General features: G+C 47.0%; 3 protein-coding genes across 3 annotated transcripts; 1 reads left to right on the forward strand and 2 right to left on the reverse strand.

The window, feature by feature from the left end:
• Window positions 1-329: 329 nt before the first annotated feature.
• On the reverse strand, window positions 330-3,512 carry METBIDRAFT_41965 (uncharacterized protein; the record flags this gene model as incomplete). Its single annotated transcript, XM_018857472.1, has 1 exon — window positions 330-3,512. The coding sequence occupies one exon, from the start codon at window positions 3,510-3,512 to the stop codon at window positions 330-332; it is 3,183 nt and encodes a 1,060-aa protein (XP_018711584.1).
• Window positions 3,513-7,357: 3,845 nt separating this feature from the next.
• METBIDRAFT_41580 (uncharacterized protein) lies at window positions 7,358-8,215 on the forward strand (the record flags this gene model as incomplete). Its single annotated transcript, XM_018857429.1, has 1 exon — window positions 7,358-8,215. One exon carries the CDS (start codon window positions 7,358-7,360, stop codon window positions 8,213-8,215), a length of 858 nt encoding a protein of 285 aa, XP_018711585.1.
• Window positions 8,216-9,767: 1,552 nt separating this feature from the next.
• On the reverse strand, window positions 9,768-10,253 carry METBIDRAFT_11652 (uncharacterized protein; the record flags this gene model as incomplete). Its single annotated transcript, XM_018854050.1, has 3 exons — window positions 9,768-10,046; window position 10,097; window positions 10,144-10,253. The coding sequence occupies 3 exons, from the start codon at window positions 10,251-10,253 to the stop codon at window positions 9,768-9,770; spliced, it is 390 nt and encodes a 129-aa protein (XP_018711586.1).
• Between the last annotated feature and the right edge of the window lie 378 nt (window positions 10,254-10,631).

Raw genomic sequence — 10,631 nt, forward strand, 5'->3', positions numbered from 1 at the left:
TATGTTTCTTTTCTTTTCTGTTTCTGTGCTCGTGCCCTTGTGCAGTCCTGGATTGTTCCTTGTATAAGACGTCTCTTGCATCTGCTGAACAATCTGCACGACGCAAACGCTCTAGATATTAAAGCTTGTTGAAACCGAGCTGCCCCCCTAAAATGTTTCAAGTTCTTGTGATGCTAATTTCACAGTTCTTATATCTTTGTGTCAGGCTGGGGTGCCGAAAGCCATGGAATACACAACGGCAGGTCTATTCCTAGACTCCACCGCGTGCCCTCAAAAGTAACGTTCATTCGGTCTTAATCTAGTATGTAGGCTCAAGACGGGTCTCTGTATCAATGTCTGGTCTCAAACTCATCTGCCTCGTCCTCGTCGGTACGGTTTTTGTACTTCTTGAACGCTGACCGGATCTGGTCCATCAAGTTCGAGTCATGCCCTCTGGAGTCCGTCGACCGCCTCGAATCAGTGCGTGCCAACTCAAGGTCGTGCATCTCCGCGGTCACGTTCTTCAAGTCACGGAACCCGGCAATCGGCTCTTCGCCAGTCTTGATATTCTCGTCGTCCCCGAAATCCAACGACTGGATGGTCAAGTTCAATAACGACTTCCCACTGCGTCTTCTCGTCAACCGGCCGGGGAAAGGCCCAGCTTTGGGCGCGTATTTCTGAAGAAGTTGGTTGTCCTCTTCTTCTTGGGACAAAGCAGACTCGTTCTCCGTCTCGAAAGAATGAATGGAGTTTCTGCGCACGGGCTTTGGAGCAGACTTCGGGGTCTTGGGTGTTCTGCAGGTGGTTCCGTTGTCGTGGATCCACTTGGCAACAACTGCAGTCCAGCCACACTGGTGCAGAGCACCAAGACCACGCCCAGTGTCACCATCAAAGTACTCGTAGAAGGGCACGTAGTCCTTGAAGTACTGATCCTTGTTCACTAGGTCGTTCTCGCCATTACATGCTCTGTTGCCCTCAGCGTCGGGGACGAACAAATGAATCAATCTATGCTGAATCTCCTCTGCACACTGCGCCAAATTCAAGTATTCTCCGGAACCTTTTGGACACTCAACTTTCAAGTCAGAGCCGTAGTACAAATAAAATCTTTGTAAAGACTCAACCAAAAGAAAGTTGACAGGAAACCAAATTGGACCTCTCCAGTTGGAGTTTCCTCCAAACATGCCCGAGTCGGATTCTCCCGGCAAATACTTGACCTCGTATTTTTGCCCGTTCACGTCCAATTCGAAGGGGTGCTTTTCGTGGTACTTAGACAATGACCGGATGCCGTAATCCGACAAAAACTCGTCTTCATCCAACATGCGCTCCAAGATTGCCACAAGACGGTCTTTATTGACCAAAGATAAAAGAAGCCTTTCACCCACACCACGATTTGTCATCGAAGCAATGTTTCTTTCGGCAACAGATCTTCTGTTTTCGATGAACCAGTCTAATCTTTTCTTGAAGGAAGGAAACTTGTTCAACAATTCAGGCTCTAAAGTCAATGACGCATACAAGGGGATCAAACCAACGAGAGACCTGATGGGCAAGGACTGCGTGTGATTGCCGAAATGGATTGCATCATAATAAAACTTATCATTTTCATCCCACAAAGATTGGTCCGTAGGGGTTTGATCCCCCTTCTTAGCGCCGCGGTACGACATAGCGTCTGCAATCAACAAGAAATGCTCGAAAAACTTAGAAGCAATGTTTTCGTATACGGGTCTTGTCTTCGCCAACTCCAAAGCAATGTTCAACATTTGCAAACAATAGAAAGCCATCCAGCCGGTCGAGTCCGACTGTTGCAATGTTCCACCTGTGGGCAAAGGCTCGGACCTGTTGAAGACACCAATATTGTCAAGTCCTAAAAAGCCACCTTCAAAAAGATTGTTTCCTTCGGAATCCTTTCGGTTCACCCACCAGGTGAAGTTGATAAGCAACTTTTGAAACGTGCCTTCCAAGAAGTCCAAATCTTCCACGCCGTACATCTTACGCTCAATCTTGAAAACTCTGTAAGAAGACCAGGCATGCACTGGTGGATTCACATCACTGAAGTTCCACTCGTACGCGGGCAACTGACCGTTTGGATGCATATACCACTCTCTAGTCAAAAGTTCCAACTGATTTTTGGCAAACTCAGGGTCGATCATGGCAAATGGAATACAATGGAATGCCGTGTCCCACGCGGCGAAGAAAGGGTACTCCCATTTGTCAGGCAAGGACAACACATCATCGATAAACAAGTGCTTCCAGTCCTTGTTCCTGCCATTGGCTCTGTTTTCTGGTGGAGCAGGTGTATTGGGGTCACCGCTCAGCCAGTAGCTGTGCACAAAATGGTAAAACTGCTTTGTCCATAACAAGCCCGCGAATGCCTGCCTCTGCACCTGTCTCAACTCGTCCGAAAGAGGCAAAGGAGAGACTTTCCAGTAGAAGGCATCAGCCTCATCCTGACGGCGCCCAAAGACGTTGTCAAATTCGAATTCGTCGATCTCGCCGCCAGTTTTCGACATCTTGTACCGGATGGTCACGTAGTCTCCTGGAGCAACACCCCCATCCTGATCAAAAGAGAAGAGAGCCGCGGCCTTGGTGCCCTCCTTCTTGGGGTTCACCGCCTTTTTCTTGCCGTCAACGACGTAGTCGTGGAATGCATCTTTCACGTACTCAGCGGCGTTTTCTTGCCCATACAAAAGCTTGGCGTTAGTCTCGTTTTCCGTGAAAAGTAGTTGTGGCTCGATGTCCAGGGCCTCTTCAGACACGCCCGGCGCTGGCGCAAACACAACATGGCGTATCCCGAATTTGGGATGGTCGACCTCGATGGAAAAGTTGTCAGTGGCACGCAAGTGAGGCTTGCCTTTCTGCAGCTCCTCAGTGCCCCAGGCCCACGTGTTTCTGAGCACCACATGAGGGATAATGTGCAATGGCGCTGCATCAGGCCCACGGTTGTACGCAGTGATTCTGAACAACAATTCTTCGGGATCGTCGTCGGATTTGGCCACTTCATGCACTACGTCGAAGTAGCGGCCTTCGTCGAAAATCCCCGTGTCAGTGATCTCGTACTCATGTTCCAAGCGTGACTTCTTGCCACTTTCCTCCACAAGCTGCTTGTATGGAAATTTGCTTTGCGGGTACTTGTACAAGAACTTCATGTAAGAGTGCGTGGGCGTATTGTCCAAGTAGTAGTAAAGCTCTTTCACATCCTCTCCATGGTTTCCCTGAGAGTTGGTCACGCCAAATAACTTTTCCTTTAAAATGTCATCTTTTCCGTTCCAGAGACCCATCAGCAAACACACCAACTGACGCGTGTCACAGGTGCCGGCCAACCCGTCTTCTCCCCACCGGTAAGTTCTGTACCGCGAGTCGTCGAATGAAAAGTCGTCCCATGCACTGCCCGAGGCAGAGTAATCCTCACGCACGGTGGCCCATTGTCGCTCACTGAGATAAGACCCCCACCTCTTGTGGTACTTGATGCGTTTTTTGTTCTCGTGAAGCCGCCGCTCCTCTGCAGTAAGCAAACCGTAGAATTCTTGCTCCAGCATGTTTCAGCAGGAAATAGCAATTAGACGGGGAAGGATCCGGGATGTTCGAGTGTTTCGATCAGCGTACTCGAAAAAAGGGCAAAAATGGTCAATTGAGCAGATTGGATGAGCGCTGATAAGAACAGGTTTCAACTTTGATGATTTCACACAATCGTCAGCAGGGCGCGAGTAAAAACACGTGCCGAGGGTATTGAAGCTTGTGGAAGTAGCGAGGAAAGGAAAAAAAAAAGTCGGTCGTTGAGAATGCGAGATGTGGGCTCTATAAGCACGGAAAAACTGATAAGTGGCCTATCGTACATGCGTCCTTAGACATGCATACACCTCGCTCCTTTCGAGAAGGATTGCTGCGGGGCGCCCAGGCCAAAGTGGGGTACGTGTGATTGGCGCACCAAGTGAAAATGGCCCGATATCTCATGTGACCTGGCCAGACAGGATAAAAAGCAATTGTTTTGGGGTTCCTGAGGGATAATGACATGTGTTCAGAATTCATCGTTTGCGGATTTTGACTTTGCAGAGCCGAGGAGATACACAGCGAAAAACGTGAGTCAATTGGCCTCCACAGCTGCGAAACCGACTTCGCATTTACGATATCAAGTGCTTCTAGCTCAATTGATCAGCGCCCCTGGACTGAAAGTTCTAGGGATGGTACAAACATCAGAAGCGTGTTTTCAAACCAAGTCACGTGGCTTAAAGAAGCCTGAATGTTTGGAGCCCTCATCTAAAATCTGGAGTCGTATCCCAAACAAGAAAAGCGGGGGCGATAAGCCGCACGACCTGGCCCCACTCTCAACTGTCCCTCATGATATCACATTCCATAATTCCGCTTGCATTTTCTGCCAGCCGCTTTCCGGAGATAGTAAAAAAGGCGTTTTTGCTCGTTCTGTTTGCGCAGTGTTATTTTAATTGTGTTCCAAGAATTTTTGCGAAACTTAGATATGTCTCCAAGCCATGGCTTTCATAGCAGACCCAGTAGCCCATGTAAATATTACTCTCTGCTCGTAATCTGCACTACCAGTAAGTAAGGACTCTCTGGAAACTTCACCATCAGTGTCTAAAGTAAATCTAGCTAGGCAGACTTTATACAGAACCGGAGTCGACAATCATCCTGCTCATTTGGAAATGCACGTATCTTCAGCGGCTCTCCAAAGCCAACAGTAACAGATTTACAAAAAAGGGATATTCTAAGTATAAGTTTATTTCCACAGATTAGCGCTCGTTGAGACTGTCTTTCAATTATCCAGACGCAGAGACTAAGCGCTGTGATGCAAAGACTAAGCGCTGAGAAGCCTCGATTTGTAGCCCTTGACTGGATGAGCAGGTCGTGTGTTCCTGCATGTTATGCGTGAGACTTTCGCTTGATTTTTTTTCCATCCCTAAGTCTTATACTTACTCCTTAAATTTCTTCAAATACTTCATGCTGCAAAATGTACTGCAGAATATTTGACAAGGCATCGAAGCAATACTTTTTGATCTAGCGCCGCTGTTCCGCTGACGCCGGCGCGCAGTATCCTACACGTGACGCATGGCACGTGACACGGGGTTTGCATCCTCGCCACCCGACAATTGACTTGCTAATATCGCTTTGCCTGCGTTCGCGTTGCTTCCCCAGGGATGCATAGATTCTAAGCTAATTTAGTAAAACTGATATCAAAAGTCATTTGGCTCACACCTAATTTGATATAAAAGAGACGTTTAGGCGAATATGATGCCGGCAAGTGGAACAGTTTTGTTACCACTTGGATTTTCGAATGTCAGAGGTCTGGACTTATGATTGTATTTCGACCACAGAAGTTTCACGGGTCTCATTTAGTGCAAATTTTCTCAGTTCTTTGACTTTGACCGGGGTTGACCTCCGTATTCTAACGAAAAAAGGCTGACAACATTGTTACAGTTTAAGCACTCGACGATGTTTAAACCAAGAGGTAACGAAAATAGCATAACACTTTTTCGAAATAATGGTGAGCGCCTGAAAGGAGGTATCTCATCATGAAACCACAACTGATTTTAGCGAGCTTGCTTACAGACCGCATGCGGCTAGAAGGGGACCCTTTAAATCAGACATTTACAGGTACATCAAACATTTCTGCATGAGAGAAGAAGTCAAAAAAAAATCCAAGTTTGGTGAGCACCGACGATGACGGAAGGACAAACCCACAGCCGTTTCTGTCAGTTTGAAGCCAGCTGAAAATTAAAACGGGTCGAGTATCTCAATCTACTGCTCAAGCAAACCAATCGCAAGTGGCTTCATGAGATGCCGTTTCTGGGTGCAGTAAATAATTCTGCTCTTGAAAACATTTCGTCATCGATGATGCAAACTTTCCTGTGTTGAACAGATCACGTGCGAGCAGTGACCCACTGTATATAAAATTGCTCCACCGGTCAAGCTTTTTTTGCGGACTGTGCAGAATAGTTTGTGGCGAATAGATGTGGCTGCGAAGAGAGGCAGAATGGAATAGTGCGAGAAGAATACCTCGTACTTGGTATTCTACGCGGGCATTTTCTCATGTGTGCATTAGCGACTGTGATCAGACATGCATGGAGATTTAGGGCCTGAATGTGCTGATGTCATCTTGCGTACAATCTACATATAGAGTCACGATAAGGGACGGCCCATCTCTGTTTGCTCAAGGATTTGAGTGACCCGTGTCACACTTGTCCAATAGATGTGTGGGGTACTTGGGGATCCCGCCAAGCACGGGAACTTAGAAAAGAAATGCTGTGTGAGGCTCATACCCAATCTGGCGTCTCACGAATAAGTCTTGCCGGCATGCTGCGGACCTGCATGCGTGGATTGTTTTGGGCCCGAAAATGGTCAGCCCTCGGAACTCTTGCCTTCGCTAAATTAAGGTTGAGGTGTTTACGACAAACAATCTATTTACGTGCCCTATACGAAGACCTCATTTGATGCGATGTTTGGGTGCTTCAAACACCACGAAGTAAACCAGGATGTAGGGTGTTGGTAGTAGCGGGCCTTTCGGGATAGCCGTATAGGCACTATGACGTAAGCGGCATGGAAAAGCGATTTGCGAGAATGGAGTACTAAGCGTGATGATGACATGTCACCGTCTGCTGGAGATATGGATGACGCGCACGTGACGTCCGCTATATATTCTGCAGACCACTCAACTATTGGCCTCGAGTGCATGAGATCCGAGGAGTACGTGCGCCACGCAGGAGATCAGATACTTTGATTGGCTCAGAACGTCAGAGGCAGATCTTGATGAGGCATGCGCTGCGCATAGCGGCTGAAATCAGCATTACGACATGTGGCCATGCTTGTCATCGTCATAGTACCTGACATAGTCTCGACTTCCGGCTAAACCGGCCCAAAGATCGGAGAACGAACAGAAAAAAAATCAAGAGAGAATCCGCGCAGTTGGCGGAAGAGAGGAGTTCGAGCGCCTCGGATTGTTTGGGATGATCTTGCCGCTTTCTGCGCACCATGCGTGGCTGTCACACGTGGACGGCCCGCCCAACAAAAGGGGCGGGAGTAAGAACCACAAATGAACAGGCAGAACAAAAAAAAACACAAGAACAAAAAGCAATGCGCTCCGCAAGAAGGGTCCTGGTGGCCCCGCAAATTGCCCCGGGTTTCCGCCGCCGCCCTTGGGCCACGGAAACATAAGCATGCCTTTCTTTTTCCCGGCTCCTGGACCACGCCCGGCGTCGTTTCTTTTTTTCGCCCGTCCGCGCGCTCGTAACGTTTTTCCGCCGGAGCGTTTCTCGGACGGTTACGCGCATCGCATTTATGGGGTAGCACCAAGTATATAAATTGGCTGAAAATTCTTCATCGATCCGTTTAACTCTTCCAAGCTACTTCCATATCTTCTTGTACCACACACACAATGACTGCCTCCGACAACCAATACACCACCATCATCAAGCCCCAGCAAGACGAGGCCCCAGTGCCTTTCCCTGCTCCAACTCTTACTGGCACTGCCTTCGAGAGATTCAGCATGGCCGGTAAGGTCACCGTCATCACCGGTGCCGCCGGCTCCATTGGCGGTGCGCTTGCCGACGCCTTTGCCTCTGCCGGTTCTCATGTTGCCATCATGGACTTCAGATACAACCCTACCATCGACAAGACCTTGTCCGAGAAGTACGGAGTTAAGGTCCAGTCGTACACCGTCGACGTGACCAACGCCGGCCAGGTGCAGAAGACCGTGCAGGACATCGAGGCCGACTTCGGCACCATCGACACCTTCATTGCCAACGCAGGTGTTGTATGGACCACCGGCTCCATCTTGAACGAGGCCAGCACCTACGAAGAGTGGGCCCGTGTCTTCAACGTCAACGTCCACGGTGTGTTCAACTGCGCCAAGAGCGTCGGTGAGGTTTTCAAGAGAAAGGGCAAGGGCTCGCTCATCATGACCGCGTCCATTTCCGGCCACATTGTCAACGTGCCAAACTACCAGACCGGCTACAACGCGTCCAAGGCCGCCGTCGTGCACATGGGTAAGTCCTTGGCTGTCGAGTTTGCCGGCTTTGCCCGTGTCAACACCGTGTCGCCAGGTTACACGGACAGCGGCTTGTCTGACTTTGTTCCTACCGAGCAGCGTGCCAAGTGGTGGGGCTTGACGCCTTTGGGCAGAGAGGCCCAGCCCGAGGAGTTGGTCGGTGCCTACATGTACTTGGCCTCTGACTTGGCTTCTTTCACCACGGGTACGGACATCCAGGTGGACGGTGGCTACTGTGCCGTCTAACGTGCCGGTTTTGGGATCAGACTTACGTAGTGGATTTATAGAGTATAGACAATTTACTATTTGCTGATTTGTTGTGGGCTGGAAGATTTTGTTTGTCTGTGGGCCGGAAAGCCTCGTCTGGGGCCCGCCTCTGGATGGGCATGGCAGACGAATGTATATTGTGTGCGGCTATAGTTACCCATCACTTCTGGAAATGCGCGGCTACTCGTTCGGCTGGCATGGTAGTGGATGGGCTCGACGAAAACGGCGCTGATGGCTGAAGCCCACGAGGGGTGCGTCGTTTTCAGCCTCTGTTTCAAAGACGCTTTCCACCACAATGGATGCGTAGACATAGCTACTAGCAGACATCGAAGCTGGGCGGGGCCAGAATAGCCATCTGCCTGATCGCTTCGCCAGGGGCACCACCCCATGAGAAACAGGCTGGAGCTTTGGTAATTGAGTTTAGCGAACGTGAATCATGAAAAGGATTAGGCTACGGCTAGGTCTTTGGGACCAATGAATTGGGAAGGATGATACATAGAAACACAACAGGAAAACTGTATTTGAAGAAAGACTTAATCAAACACAAGGAGAGGGCGTATTATTGGGAAAATACTTTGAGTTTTTTAAAAACTACTCTCATAGGATAAGTGTAATATCCTTTGATGTATCGCAATAAGTACACTCAGAATCCGACGGTGCAAATCAGAGCTAGATAATTATTGTGTATTGGGCCAACGCAGGCGGGCCATTAGACCACCAAATACTCATTTGGTGGTAAAAGAGCTATAGGTAAATGATATTGAGTATATTATACTAGAATAAGGTCACTTATAGAATGCAATATAAATCCTCTCGAAGAAACAAAAAAGAGATATCCTAATAGGTATGTGTTAGGATCACATGTGAAAGATTAATAATTATATAAGTGTGATTTATATAATTCATGATGATAATAGTCATACAGGACGCTCTATTGATTCGAATATAAAATCATACCTAAAGCAACTCCAACCCGAACGGTGACTTTAAATATTAGGTTAACAGGATATAGAAACTAATATCATAAAAATATATCTATAGTTGGAATTTATGATATATTTAGCAAATTTATGTTAATTGTACCCGTGGGTATGGTATGGTATCTTTTTATATATCTACGATTTATAATATTAATTGATATAGTTAGTCATTTAAATGGACTGCAATTAAGGATTAAACACACTATACCTAATTTATAATATCCATGTGATGCTAATACTTCAATTTGACAAGCGTCATTTGTTTTATAAGTCTAACATCATTGTTTTTTAAAAGCTTTAATATGGGTATGTTGTAATACCTCTTGGTGGTCATTCATACACCGGCCCACTCCAGAAAAACCACTAGGCCGGACGACAAATGTCAGATCTGGAACTCCTTCTCATGCACTAGACACGAGCGCAAAAGTTTTCTATTGCAGACCACACATACAGCTGACTCTGGCAATTGATGCATGCTTGTATGTTTCCGGCTACACGATGTAGAGCGGCCTACACAAAACAGAGCACTATTTTATAGTTTCCTGTTTTCCTCAAATCGAGCTTTCAAATACTTGCAAGTAGCCAGCATGCGTCCATTTTTGAATATTCAGCAAAGATCCGTCAAGTGATGCACCGAAAAGTTCCCTTTGTACAACAAACATTTGTTTCCTTTGTGCTAAATTATTTGGCGTTTGCTCAAACAATCGGTCGTAGTTTTGCAAGGTATCTCTACATTGGAATGGTCCGAACCAAGGTATGATTTCGACATAGTTCCAGACACGAACACGTTCTTGTGGCCAATTGAAAAACCAAGCCGGTAACTGAAGTAACTGTACAATAAACCATGATTTCTTCGAATATTTCATTGCTATACACATACACTGAAACCAAAATCAGCGTTTATCTGCAATAAACACGCAGACTTACTTGCCGCTTCGAGGTCCGTTATCTCTCCCACCACCAGAGGGATTTCCAGTGGTGCTTGGATATCCTGCCGAGTGTCCCCCTCCGCTTGAGCCTTTTCCGCCTTTTCCCATTGTCGATTTGCTTGTTTTGTTTCTGATTGATATGTTCTTCTGATTTGCAGATAAGTATTTCTGGTGAGAAAAAGCATTGCCAGAGTGCTGCTATGAGCTTTTTATACTAAAACCAGCCATTATTAGCTGACCATTTCAATAATGAGCAGTTCAAGACTCCTTAAGTTGTCGATTATTCTCCCTCTTATTGTTCATGCATGACGAATGTGCAGTCCTAGTTCATGAAATTACACGTTTTTCGGCTCAGTATAACCGACTATTTTGAAGATGTCAACTACAAGGACTGCTAATAGCACATTTATTAATGTTTAAAAATGTCCACTTTCTTTATGGTGATCCAGCATGTCAAATTGTCCAATAAACATTAAAGGTCTAGGC

The sequence above is a fragment of the Metschnikowia bicuspidata genome, assembly GCF_001664035.1.
Source record: "Metschnikowia bicuspidata var. bicuspidata NRRL YB-4993 chromosome Unknown METBIscaffold_3, whole genome shotgun sequence".
NCBI lineage: Eukaryota > Fungi > Ascomycota > Pichiomycetes > Serinales > Metschnikowiaceae > Metschnikowia > Metschnikowia bicuspidata.